The 14,353-nt window shown below is 36.2% G+C and overlaps 1 protein-coding gene across 6 annotated transcripts in view; it reads right to left on the bottom strand.

Moving 5' to 3' along the window:
* Nucleotides 1-14,353, bottom strand: part of beta-Spec (spectrin beta chain) — a 172,627-nt gene that overhangs the window by 125,243 nt on the left and 33,031 nt on the right. For all 6 annotated transcript variants that reach the window (XM_089092294.1, XM_089092290.1, XM_089092293.1 and 3 more), the window contains exons 2-3: nt 8,756-8,920; nt 2,284-2,435 (exon numbers count right to left, since the gene is read on the bottom strand). In XM_089092294.1, coding sequence (XP_088948420.1) covers nt 2,284-2,435; nt 8,756-8,888 — 285 coding nt within the window. In that variant the 5' untranslated portion in view covers nt 8,889-8,920. The remainder of the gene's footprint in view (nt 1-2,283; nt 2,436-8,755; nt 8,921-14,353) is intronic.

The following is a 14,353-nucleotide window of genomic DNA, read 5'->3' as shown; positions in this document are numbered from 1 at the left end:
GTTATATCCCAAAAGCAATTTAAGTATTAAATTAAAACTTTTAGAGCATGTTGAGAGGGATGCTGAGCAAACCAAAAGATACTACAGGCATATTTGCTACTACTATTCGTACTGCTATAACTACCACTAGGCTACTACTACTACTAAAGCCAAGGGTATTAAGGAAAAATTTTAGGAAATGTTGAGGGGAATATTGAATTAAATCGAAACACAGTATGTGTATGCGAGCTGTCAAAAAGGCGTATCAGAAATATCTCACAAACGGCATAAAGTATTGAATTGAAACCATTAGGGCATGTTGAGAAGATGTTGAACTAACCAGTGCCTTTTCAACTAAGATGTTAAAACAGATATTATGTGAATACTACTACTACTGATACTACTGTTGATATCACTACTACTACTCCTAATGCTCTTATTACCACTACTACTCTTCCTAATGCTAAGAGTATTAAGGTAAAACTTTCAGGGAATGGTGAGGTGCATATATTCTTATTTAGCTTATAGCATATAGTCCAAAAGACCCTTACAGCGCAAACCGTTAATATGGATTGGAGACAAAGAAAATAACCCCCTGCCACCCTACTCCCTCCCTCCATCCATAATATGAAGTCCATTCGGCCCCCAACACTCCTGAAAGTTTTAACTCTATCACCTAATCCATTCCTGATATTCTGTAGATATTACGAATATGCTATTTTGATACCTTGGGTACACATAATGTCTTTTGATTTATTTTGCTACTCCACGTGAATAAATTCTAGTTATATAGAGGTTTAAATTGCATAAACTCTTATTGGAGAGAAGAAGGTTAAGCACAAATCCGCCCCTCCTCCAAATTCAGAAATCAAGTTCTATTTGTGCCTCTCCCCCAAGGCTCCTTGAAAGTTTGAACTTGGATCCTCAAAATCGCTCTGAGATATTGCAGATCCGATATCTTGATAACCTGGCAACAGTGTCTTCTTATTTATCTCGCTACTTAACTGTAAATAGGTTTTAATAGGCCCCATAGAGGCTCATAGTGCAAAAGTGCTTAAGTAGATCCGACGCGAAACATTTTAGCCCCCTTCCCCTAAACTCAAAACTTGAAGGCCCTTGCCTAGCCCTAAAGCCTCCCTCAAAGTTGCAACTCCATCCCTTCCCTCAGCCGTTCCCAAGATATTGCAGAAATGCTATTATGATAACGTGGATACATACAGTATCTTTCAATTTACTGCTTCCCCCTCCCCCTAATCTAAAATTAGAGGTCCATTTGAACCCCCTCAAACCACCTTTAAAGCTTCAACTATGATCCCACAGGCCTATCCTGAGATATTGCAGAGAACATATCTTAAAAACTCAGGCGCAGATAAAGTCTTTTGATGCTCAGATACGCGTGTCATTTCAGATGTACAACCTTAGGAAGCTCTGGAACATCTTGGCCTGGAAAAGAATCTCTAAGAGTTCCAAGGTGATCAGACAACCAAGACCAAGCATGCCCCCTTTTCTACTAAAACCTATCTGTGAATAATCAATAATATGACATAATTCAAGCTCATTGCCCTTAAGGCAGTAGGAGTTATGGCAACCTCAGAAACATACTTATCAGATCTTTCGATAATACCGAATAAAATGGCTACCTCAAACTTTTATTCGATACTATGGGGGTCCCGCGGATTCTCGGGGGCAAAGGGAGACTGAAGGGGAAATAGTTACCCTCCGACCATTTTTAGTCCTTGAAAGGCACTAGACATTTTGATCGAATGAGCGTCCTCCTACGTTTCAACGGCCACGCCTTCCATACGAAGCAGTCGAGAGAAAAAAACAGTAAATGGAAGGTAAATGCCTCTTTACTAAGTCAGCACTCTTACGCTGACTCGTTCATGCTTACCATGCTAGTATGCTGTGTGTTGAATGCTTACCAAATGTGAATGCTTGCAATAATCCACGGAAATTGTAAGAACAATTCAGATTTTTCAAAATAATGATTTTAGCGGACATTTATTTCGTTCACTTGATGGAAATTTATTTCAAATATTTGAAAAGCGGTTTGCCCATTTCAATTACTGCACTCTTGAGCAATTACTGCACACTTCTGTTGTTTTCTTTATCCACAGATTAACTTGCCTAAATTGGAAAAAAGAACTGTTAAACATTACCAGAGAATTTTTCCCCGTTTACTTCAAAAAAGAAACAGAATCCTGTTTTTAATGTGAAAAAACGATAAAAAAAAAACACTTAAGAATCTCGTGAAATCTGATCATAAATTAAAATTCACCTACACCAGAAAAATAAATAACTTACCAATCTTTCACCGGATAGCACCTCCAGTAGTTTAATAAGGTTTTTTCCATCTCTCAAGTCTGAATATAGGTCCGCAATTTTGCTGTTTACACGAATAAGGTGAGAGTTGACCCATTTCTGAAAAGTTTTCTTTTGGACACTTTCACGCTCATCTAGAATATAGAACACAGTTAGGAATTAACAAAGAAATTTGAACAGAGTCAAGAAGGAATTAAAACAAAACATTAGTTTGGATGAACCCTAATAAGCCATGGCCGATTTCATACTAACGTTTCCTCTCGAGTCTTGGATCGTCGAATAAAACGTAGTGTATGACTCTCTCGAATCCCTTTTTCTTCTCTCTTCTTCTTGACGGTGCCAGGATCCAAATCGGAGGTTTTCAAATGAAAAAAGTTTAAAGGAAGCACGGAAACTGGGTTGGTTGAATCCAAGTCAGCAATTAAAAAGGCTGAGACCATCAACTTATATTCCATCCCACCTCGCCAAAAATTTCTCTTCTGCTTTACCTTTGCACTTCCATTCTGCTTTACCTTTGCACTTCTGCTTTACCTTTGCACTTCAGAGTCATCGTCAAAATTGTTAAAATTCACTTATTTAATTACGCGTTCATTTTTTTTTTTTTTTTGTACTTATTTAGTAGCCGATAAACACGCGAGAAGTGAAATTTCGTTAATGCTAGTGAAATAAAACAAAATAGGATGAAAATATGGTTTATGAACAAATTTGGGCTATATATTTGCACATTAGGGGAGGGGGGGGGGGGGTAAAGCATAGCATATATTAAACACGTAATCTAACCTAGGTACCATTTTTCCCCCCTTTAACCCCCAAAAAATGAAGTTTAAATATCTTTCACAGAGTGAGCAATACCTCACCATGCTGAGGAAACTTGTTTTTCCTTAGTCTCATTGACATTCTATATGCGGTTCTTCTCGCGAGTTCATCGGATAATAAATAAGTACCTTTTTTTATCTTAATTAATTTAAAGTAAAGAATCTTTTTTTCTGAAATTTTAATTTAAAAAAGTTTTCCAAAATTAGTAGTCATTTTAAAACCTAAAACGAGAGAAAAAGTCGCATAATAAATCAAATTTCAAACCAACAGAAGTTATTATGAGTAAATAAGTTAAAGCCAAAAGAAACGAAAACTAAAATAAAGAAGCACATAGAACTTACTACTATCGATAAATAAATGAAACCTAAAACGAACAAAAAGTACAATGAATATACAAGCCAAACGTGATAAAACGAACAAAAACTGCCACAGATGAGAGTAGAACTACCACCCCCTTAAACAGGGAGTCATTCGCACTGTTAGTTAAATAAGTTAAATAATTCCTTTCACTGAACAAAAAATATGAGTCCTGACCTGTAAAAAAAAGCTATGACCATTTTTCGGGAGAAATGAAATTGTTTTTTATGTGCATAAGCGTCCCCTTGACCCAGGAATTTACAAATATAAATTTCAAGCTTTCCATAGTAACTATTGGCTCTTTTTAGGACGAGTCAACAATTTTCGACAAAAACTGTTTAAGCCCTCTATTAGGCCTACCCTCCCCAAAATTGGGAAGTCCCCTTTCCCAATACTCTCTAAGCGTCAACCCCCCCCCCCCCAAGCTGTTGCCGACATATTAACAATGCGCCACTTTGACAGTCTGGGGACAAATAATGTCTTTCGATTTACTTCACTACTTCACTGTGGAGAAAGTCCCACAGGGGATAATAGTGTTTTTTTTTTTTTAGACAGATTGGAGATTTTTTTTTTTTTAGACAGATTGGAGAATATTTTTTTTGTCATGCCCCCTCATCCATTCCACAAACATAAAATTTGAAGTCCCCGTCCGAAAATTTTTATAAATTTTTCTTGCCCAAAACCGCCTTTGATGCCTTCTCCAAGTCAAACATTGCGGTCCTATTTTTCCTGACATTCGCAGGAATATTGGACTCGAAAGTCCAATCCATTCCAGAGATAGTGCAGAGTTTCAAACTAAAGCATGTTTTCATTTAGATCTTTTGCATTTAGTATAACATTTTTGCAATAGCGCTACTCTTTTCTTCGCTGATAGAGCAGCGCTCCCCATTGTAAAATGTTAGCGTTTGCGCTTCGCTGTTGTAAAAAATAACGGAATATATAGTTGGCTGCATATTTAACCGTCCGGGGGGAGTGGGTAGAGTGAAGAAATTCGCCTTTAGGAACGAGATAAATACGTATTTATGATTGTTTTAAAGTAATTTTTGGGAACGTTTTCTTCAATTGCCTGGTCTTAACCTTTACCCACTTTCTTCAAAACAATAGATTTAAATATTTTATAAAGAGCTTAATATGTTCTTTAACTTTGCTAAGAAAATACATGTTGCTTTAATAGAATTGACACAACAAAGTCTACTGAATCGTAAAATTTAATTACTTGTCAAAATATGCAATTTTTTTAGCAAAATTCAAAGTTTGGATTTTTTTTATTTCTCTCAATTGCGCTATCCATGTACTCTACTTTCCCAAGGATTTTTTTTTATCTTTTTATCAATACGTTACGTTATCAAATTTCGCTAAAAGAGTTCCTATTTGTATACATAATCAACACTAAAAGACCTATTGAAAATTGAGTTATTTACCTCTCAAAACATGCAAAAAATTCTCGTAAAATTCGACGTCGGGATTGTTTGTATTCTTCTGAAATAAGGTACCCATATTCTTGTCTTTTCCTTGGAGAAGTATTGTCTCATATTTTAATTTTTCCTTCTTGTCGTCATTTTCCTGAAAGTTCTTAAGCAAATCTCTAGATCTCATAATTTCAGGTTTATGAATCGTTTCGAAATAATTCAAGCTTTTTCTTCTTTTAATTATTTCAGAACCGTGTTTCCTAAGTTTTGGCTCAAATTCAATTGTGCCGTTGATTACATCATTATCAATGCTTGATCTGCCTTTTGAATTCAAATTAGACACCAAAGACGATTTGCTATTCATAGGCGATCGGTATTGATTAGGTCGTGCATCTTGCAATTTTGAAATGTTTTTAAGAGCAACGCTTCTTCCAGCTTCATTTGTAGGATGCACCAAATTGTTATTGATCAATTCTAAACTTTGCTTGTCCGTCTCGCTATTCTTTCGTTTAAAGTCAACTATAGAACATCGGTTTATATAAGTATCGATTGAAAACACTGGGACTGTTTCTACAGTAAAATTTTTGGAAGTTTGTTTCTGATGTAAAGACTGAGATATCGGCTTGGAAACAGGGATTTCAGTCAAACTCGTCACAGATGACTTACTTCCACAATTAGCAGGTATAGGCACTAAAGCATTAGAAGACTCTTGAAAAGTATGTCGCTGACGGAGCCGAGATTTTAATTTTTTAGTATCAGTGGATACATGCGGGACTGACTCATCGGAGGGTGTGCTTTCGGTATTTGAAAATCGTTCTTCGTAAGTTGACAGTCGAAATAGAGGCTCCTGCTTTAGCATATTTCTAACATCGAGCTTCCTTCTTATAATAGGTGATTCGTCTTCCATTAAAGTTTCTGTGCTATCATTTGAAGACTCGACAGCGTCACAGCGCTGAAGTCTCGATTTTTTTCCGGCAGATCGCTTTCTAAGCTTGATTTTGTCCTTTGGATCAGGATTTTTGCTAATTGTCGACACACCCACATTTTTATTTTGTCCAAAAGGCATAGCCTTCGCAATATATTTGTTACTGGAAAATAATTCTGAAGGTTCTAGGCTATCAGACACTGCAAAGCCAGCAAAAGAGTTTTCTGATTTTGAATTTGCTTCCTCTATGTCACAAGCAACAAATTCTGGGTTTTGAATTTTACTGACATTCAACGCATTTTCGACTTCCTTTTTCTTGGCCACATTTTCTACTGACGTACATAATATTGAATCATTTCCTACAGAATCATTAGCAACGAGTGTAGCATTATTAACCTCTTGACGTTCACCTTTACAATTTAATGGTATAGTATTATCCGATACCGAAGGGTTATTGGATCCAACACCAATTTTTTCTATTTCCTCTGTTTCCTCACTAGTAAATTTAAATCCCGATTCAAGTTCCATATATCCTGCGTCACTGAGGAAGGCCTCGGATTCACTACAGCTATCAATAAAAGATAAGTATGGAGTTTTTACTTGGGTTTTCACATTATAAGAAGTAAACTCAATGTTTTTAGAAGGAGGAAAATTCAACAAAGGGTCGATAACAGGTTCCGATAAATCATGAAAACTATCAATTTTCATATTATTTTGAACTATGTCTTCTTCCCGCGAATAGTCTCCCTGGGGAGAAGGCTCATTTAAGTCAGCACTTACTGAGATTTCTGAAAAGCATACGGGAATTTCGCTTTGCTTAAAAACTATCGAATCAATAAAATCGTACTTTTTCTGCTGGGCTAATTTATTATCCGTAAGTTTATCATTTAAGGCGTTGCTGTTTAAGTTATAATTCTTTTCTAACACAAAGGCGTGACTTGAAATATCTTCTGGGGGAATAGCAGAGTTTCTACAGTCTGGAAGAACATACTCAAACACAACTTCCGATTGACCGTCCTCTACTATTTCATCCACAATAGCCGTGTGTTTTTGTTCATCTTGCTTCTCTGCAGTGAAGTCATTTACTTCACGGCTCGGCCTCCGTCGGAAGTTTCTTGTAACGACATGAACTTTATCGAAATGTGGGGCTAGTATTGCTGGATCAATGCAATTTAAATCTGTGCTAGACGATGCCAAAGTGTTCTGAAGATTGGAAAGTCTCACAATTTCTTCTTCGGATATCTTGTTTTCTTCGGTTAGTAAATGATCGATTTGAGTCAAATAATTTCGATACAATTTATTTATAGGTTCAGTAATACTTGTAGCATGTTCGGGTTTTTCAAAAGAACACAAACGGGCATAGCCAGTTCTTGGTTTCTGAATAACTAACTTGGTGGAATCCTTAGGATGGCTCTCACTGACCAGTTTAGCAACATCTCTATAAGCATCTGCAACACTAAATAATTCAATGGGCAAACTTGAATCAATGTTTTCCATACGAAGAGGATTCATTTCTTCACAATAAATACTTTTTCAAAGCTTAATCTGACACTGTCAATTAAAAAAGCTGAATTTAAGTTCACTAATAATCCTTCTTGACACTTATCCACAAAGTATCCTATATGAACACTGTATATAGAATAGTCTCAACAGTCAATATGCTTATGAGCAAGCCAACAAAATGGATCCAATTGAAACATATCTAGAAATCAGTAAACCGCAAGTGGAAGCCCACATCCTCAAAACGCCAGAGCATGAAGCTTAACTCCAAGACCCTTATCTCAACACCAACTTCCCTTTCAAATTTTGTCTTAAATACAAAAATCTAGAAACGACTTCAGTCATGGAACTTCTTCTAAATTAAAAACATTGTTTTCTCAATTGATGAAAAATAAGACAAAATAGTGATACAAATTTCTGGTAAGCTTGTTGTAATTTCCTCTTATATTGTAGCTTTTTTCAGGTTGGGCTGCAAAAGCAGGGGTGGATCCAGGATTGTTTTTGTTTGTTTTTTTTTTGGGGGGGGGGGGGTGCAAAATAGGTTGATCCGATAAACTTACGTTAGGAGCAAGTTTGATTAACGCAAACTCGCGTTAATTAAGTAAATTACACTACTTTAGACTACGTTAGGGGGGGGGCACCTCCCTCTCCCCCCCTCTGGATCCGCCACTGTGCAAAAGCAACAATTATAACAGAATAGCAATTGTCCTGCGCTAATATACACATATACACGGATTCAACCTTTAGAGGGATGGGGGTCACAGGCATTTTAGTGGAGAAGGGGGTAGAAGGGACAGAAAGGTGCATTTTTTAAGGCCATCTTCCTATTCTTTCTCTCCATTGGGCTGCAAAAGCATCTTCCTATTCTTTCTCTTCACCCTACGGGTCCTTCATTTTTCTGAAAAGGGGGCTGGTACTCATCATTTTAACTTTAATAATATTCCAGCATATTGAAAATAATATTAATAGATTCTTTAAAACTCTCAGCCAATTTGACAGGGGCTCAACCCGTCAAGTGCCTTTTTGTGCATTGCTCCAGCCCCCTTCCAAAGTTGGCGAAGTTACTAGACATGTATGTCATGTACGTTACAAAATTGCTAGAAATATTAACCTTCTTAAACCTATTTCGTTACCTTTTAATTCTTAAAACTTTAAAGGATAAAAATTCCAAGCGGAATTATAACAGTTAATTTAAAATAATGCAGCCAAAATAGAATATTCTGAAGCATATTAGGCTATCACATAATAATGTACTTGAATATAACTCTTCGGCAGGACTCCCTATCTGCCTTCTTTTTTGTAATGCTGCAGCAATTTTTTTTTTTTCATAAAGCGAAAAGGTCCCAAAAATGAAAAGAAAAGCATAAGTTATAGACAAATTAATGTTCTTTAGTTATAGTTTCTCAGTTTCAGAATTTAAGGAACCACTAAGAGGGATAAAATGTACCTGCAAGAGCTTTAATACGAGATCGTTCAAACAATCTAGATGATGAGTTTCCCCCGTCACATTCATAGTCTTCAATAACCTCCTGCTGAGTAATAGGGTCCCACCTTGGACCGACACTAATCTCCGTCGTCATGACGGCTTCTCCCAATCACACTCACTTGGTTCCTGCAAATAAATAAAATGAAAGGCTATAAATTCCGAAGAATGTGTTCCAATTTCGAATAGACAGCTTCATTCTTTCATCTGAGTAAAAACTCCTCTGGGTCAAAACAAAACATTTTAGGCCTGGTGTAACCAAAGGAGGCGCATGGACCCCCATCTTAAATATGAAAATTCAAATATAAACAGCAATTTATCCCTCAGATTCATCATCCTCCCTTTTTCTCTCTGTAAGACCTACCTAAGGATAATGTGCAAAATTATAATAGTGAAAGTACAACTCACATTTTATCCTTCACATTTCTCCAACTTAAGTGTAAGTTTGGGTGCCGTACTTTGGTTCTTAATGACTGTAAACCTTTTCAATTTCTGAAGTACGCCGACTTCAAAGCAATTTTTAATCATATTCTGTCAATACTATTTTATCCAAAACCATTCGTACATTACGGTAGTCATGTTAACTTAATCTCAGCGAATAAAGTAAACTTAACAGACATACATACACATGGGTTGAGGGAGTGGGCCAAGGACATCAAAGAAATTTTCTCGTTTGGGCAAGACTGAGAAACTTTTCAATTGGAAAAAACTTTAAAAAACGAGTCTTTTTTATCATAATAACTTGATATTGCTCTCAAATTCAACAAAGTTTTGAACTTTATAGGGGTTTTTGTAGGAGGCAGCTATCCCCTCGCCCTTTCGTCTAAGCAATTTTGGCGGGAATCCTCCTAAGAAGGGTTCAACAAAATTCCAGGTGACTACAACACCTAATACTGCTAACAAATTGTCGCACCACAAAGCCGTCTGAGAATACAGTGCAAACGCATGTTATTAGAATGGCTATATCATGATTGCAGCAGTAGCTGCATCCTAATAGTGAGCCATGGCCTATAATAAACAAATTCTGAAAAGGGCGTTTTCCAACAATACTTCCTAGTGAGAAACGTTTTCCAATGGACGCTGAATGAGAAATAAAAACTATTATTCAAATTTAACATAATAGTAATTTATTGAACATAATTTTGAGACATTTGAAAGAGCCCAAAAAAAAATGTCCCCTCAAATGTCGTCAAATCAAAATGAAAACTACATGATCGAATTCACTGTTGTCGAAAATCCAAAACTGAAGACTTCGAGTTCCGAGCCTTGAACAATAAGAAAAAAAAAACACATTTTGCATGGGACAAGACACTCCTCTTTTTTCGTTTTTTCCCAGGTGTGATCGTACAAAACCAGTGGTCGTATGTGCGCCCCAAGCAATACTTCTTAACCTGCGATTCATGTTTTTGAAGCACCTACGCCCATTCCTTCCCCATCTAAAGGGCTCTCAATTTCGGTAAACTTGGACAAACTATGTGCTTTTCATATATTTTTGAGTTTCGTGAGTTCCTTTTATTTTAGTATTAACATATACTTACAAGCAACTCTTGGTGGGGGGAGGGTTGTATAAGATGATAAAGGTCCATACAGATAGCCAAGAAATAAAAAAATCCGTTTTATTCACTGTTGGATGTTCTATCTAAATAAAATAATCATTTCGTCGCAAATATTGACGAATTTCTAGAAAAAAAAATGATCCCTGATAAATGAATAAAACATTTCTTGTTCAAAATAAATCCCTTTGTGAATGTCTAGGGTAAAAAAATTGAGTTAAACAACTCATGTTGACTTTTTTATTTTTCTCAGTTTACATCCTTTTGCAAGGCTTATTACGAAGATTTAACAAAAATGAGAAAAAGTTGAAACTTAAATCGAAAAAATTATCATCAGTTTATGCAGCATTTATCTGCACATCTAGCTTAAATAAACTGACTAATAACATTTCTCTACATTCCTAGAACATTGAAAAACTAGCACTCCATTGAAACATTGTGCTTGCTGAAGGTTTTTTTTAGAGAATTTAGAGATTATTGAGTCACATAAATAAGTATGTTTCCTATGGGCTAGTTAAGGACCTTTCTACTCCTAAAAGAAAACCAGTTTTTTCGGTGGTTTTGTGTTTTCAGTAAAGCGCTAGTTTTTTGGGGTATAGGAAAATATTATGAGCAACTTTTATTTGAGCTAGTTTGGTAGATATGCGTTGCATAAACTACAAAGCAATTATTTTTGTTCGTTTTAAGTTGCAACTTGGTTCTTTCCTTCCATCAGAAAAAGTTTGTTTTCTGAAAACTAATTTAACGCAAAGCTCGCCACTCCTCGAGGGAGAAGGTCTTGCAGCCGTCAGATTTGAACTGCTATCCCAAGGGTTTTCAGGCACGGCTTCACCCATTATGGCAATTTATTTGTTGTTCAAAAATCTATTAAATCATGAAAACTGCCTTACTTAAGTAAGGCTAGAAGGTGGTATTTGTGGATTATACGGGCCCATCGCTATATACTGTATAATGAAACCAGACACGAAACCCGCAAAACGGGTATTTGCAATAGAGAAATGGAATGCAAAGCGTGGTTTTCATTGCGTTTACAATATTTAAACTGTTGTTTTTTGGGGTTTAGGGGGGGGAGGATACCTAGGTTAGGTTAGGTTACGTATTTAATATATGCTATGCTTTACCCCCCCCCCCCTAATATGCAAATATATAGCCCAAATTTGTTTCTAAACTATTATATATTCATTATATTTTATTCTTTTGATTGGCGTTAACCAAACTTGACTTCTTTTGTGGGCCCCTATAATGCACAAGTACCTAGAAGGTTTTTAGAGGAAAAAATAGGAACATACGAAGTTATATTCGCGATAGATTTGAATTAGTTCAATTTTGGCAACCAGTTTAAAGAAACCAACTTATATCAACAATTTGTCCCACCTGTACGCAAAGAAGGTGCGTGTTGTTTTTCATTAATGAAAAACACTTTTTCCACAAAATAAGTTTTTCAAAGAAAAGCAAAGAACTCCATTAAATCAGAAATGAGCAAAAATAAAATAAAATAATCTACCAAGCGTGAAACTACCACAAATCAGCACCAATAAATAAATGAAACCCAAAACAAACAGAAATTACAATAAATAACCGAGTCAAACTCAAAAACGAGCAGAAATTGATATGAGTAGGGCTCAAAACCCCTATGCCTTCCCAAGGCCGGAACAGAATTTGCACTTTACTGAGAAATATAAATGTTTTTACTTTTATAACTTTAATAAATCAAATAATATTAACATTTTGATTACTAAACATCAGTATATGTATATTAAACTGACAATGCACATTCATTAACACCCCAAGAGGGGCGTTAGTTATCCTCCAATAACTTTCGACTATTAAAAAGGGCAAAAGCCGTTACTATTTTCAATCGAAAGAGTCTTTTTTTAACTTCCAATAACATCACTATCTATAAAAACCTTATAAGTACCAAGGGAAGAAATTACAATACCTGGTTTGAAGGCTCTGAGGGAGCTATGATCCTAAAAGACCTAATTTCTAAAACTTTTAACCAAGTTGAAAAAATGGGTATCTAAAAATTTTGATTGGATGTGTTTGGGGAAAAGGTGGGCGTGAGAGTTGGTTAGTTGCCCTCAAATCACTTCCGACTATTAAAAGGGGCACTAGCCCTTTGAATTTCCAATCGAATGAGCCCTTTTTCAAGTTTCTATGACAAAGATTTCAATAAAAACCTTGGGGCATAGCTTAAAACCCTAACTTTGAGGGCTCTGGGGAGAGGAGTATGCTATTAGATATAATTTCCAAACCTTTTAACCACTTTGAACGGAGTTACTACCTCAAAATGTTCATCAGATTTGTCTTTAGAAATGACGGACGTTGAAGGGGTTTTAGTTGCCTTCGAGTCAGTTTCGATTATTAAAAAGGACCCTTGCCCTTTAAATTTCCAGTCGAAGGAACTATCTCTAATTTTTTTGCAACGAAGCTTTCAATAAAAAACCTTATAGGCCCCCAGGGTATACATTACAGACATGACCCTGCGGGTTGTTAGAGGGGGGTTGTCAACCTCAGACACTTAATTTTTGAAACTTACAACTCCGTTGACAAAATGGTTATATAAAAATTTTAATTGGATGTGTTTGGGGAAAAGGTGGGCTTGAGAGGGGGGTTAGTTGCCCTTCAATCACTTTCCACTATTAAAAAGGGCACTAGCCCTTTGAATTTCCAATCGAACAAGCCTTTTTTGAAGTTTCTACGACAACGCCTTCTATAAAAAAAAACCTTATATGCCCCCAGGGCATAACTTACAACCCTTGCCCTGAGGGCTGTGGGGGAGTGTCCTCCTCAGAAACATAATTTCTATCTGGAAATCAACTATGCTGAGCAAAATGGCTATCTCGAAATTTTTATTGGATGTGTTTGGGGAAATGGTGGGCGTGTAAGGGGTGTTAGTCGCCTTCCAATCACTTTCGACTATTAAAAAGGGCACTAGCCCTTTGAATTTCTAATTCAGGCATTTACAGATATAAATGTTAAGCTTTCCATATTAACTATTGGCTCTTTCTAGGACGAACCAACAATTTTGGTCACAAAACTGTTTGGGCCCTCTATTACCCTCCCCAAAATGCAAATAAAGTCGCCTTTCCCAAAACTCTCCAAGCGTCAACCCCCCCCCCCCTCCCAAGCTGTTGCCGACATATTACCGATGCACCACTTTGACAGTTTGGGGACAAACAATGTCTTTCGGTTTACCTCACTACTTCACTGTGGAAAAAGTCCCGCAGGGGATAATAGTGTAGTTTTTTTTTTGTTTTTGATTTTACACAGATTGGAGAAAAATTTTTTGGTCAGGCCCCCTTATCCATTCCACAAACATAAAATTTGAAGTCCCCATATCCCATCCGAAAATTTTAATAAAATTTTCTACCCCAAAACTGCATTTGATGCCTTCTCCAAGTCTAACATTGCGGTCCTATTCCCCATTCGCAGAAATATTCGACTTGATAGTCCAATGCGTTCCCGAGATAGTGCAAATAGTTTCAAACTCAAGTGTATTTTGATTTAGACATTTTGCATTAGGTGTAACGTTTTTGCAATTGTAAAATGTTAGAGTTTGCGCTTCGCTATTGTAGAAAATAACGGAATATATAAAGTTGGCTGCATATTTAACCGTCCGGAGGGAGGGGATAGAGTGAAGAAATTCCCCTTTAGGAACGAGATAAATACGTATTTATGATTGTTTTAAAGTAATTATCGGAATCTTGAACGTTTTCTTCAATTGTCTGACCTTTACCGCTTTTCTTTGGAAAAATAGATTCAAATATTTTTATAAAGAGCATAATATATTATTTAACTTTGCTAAGAAAATACATGTGGCTTTAATAGAATTAATCAAGAAAAACCTTTTCCACAAAATAAGTTTTTCAAAGAAAAGTAAAGAACTCCATTAAACCAAAAATGAGCAAAAATAAAATCAAATAATCTACCAAGCGTGAAACTACCACAAATCAGCATCGATAAATAAATAAAACCCAAAACGAACAGAAATTACAATAAATAACCG

The sequence above is a fragment of the Artemia sp. Qi Xiang Cuo genome, chromosome 7 (genome assembly GCF_049724085.1).
Source record: "Artemia sp. Qi Xiang Cuo chromosome 7, ASM4972408v1, whole genome shotgun sequence".
Lineage (NCBI taxonomy): Eukaryota > Metazoa > Arthropoda > Branchiopoda > Anostraca > Artemiidae > Artemia > Artemia sp. Qi Xiang Cuo.
Note: the sequence above shows the minus strand (reverse complement) of the source record. Positions and strands in the feature narration are given on the sequence as shown.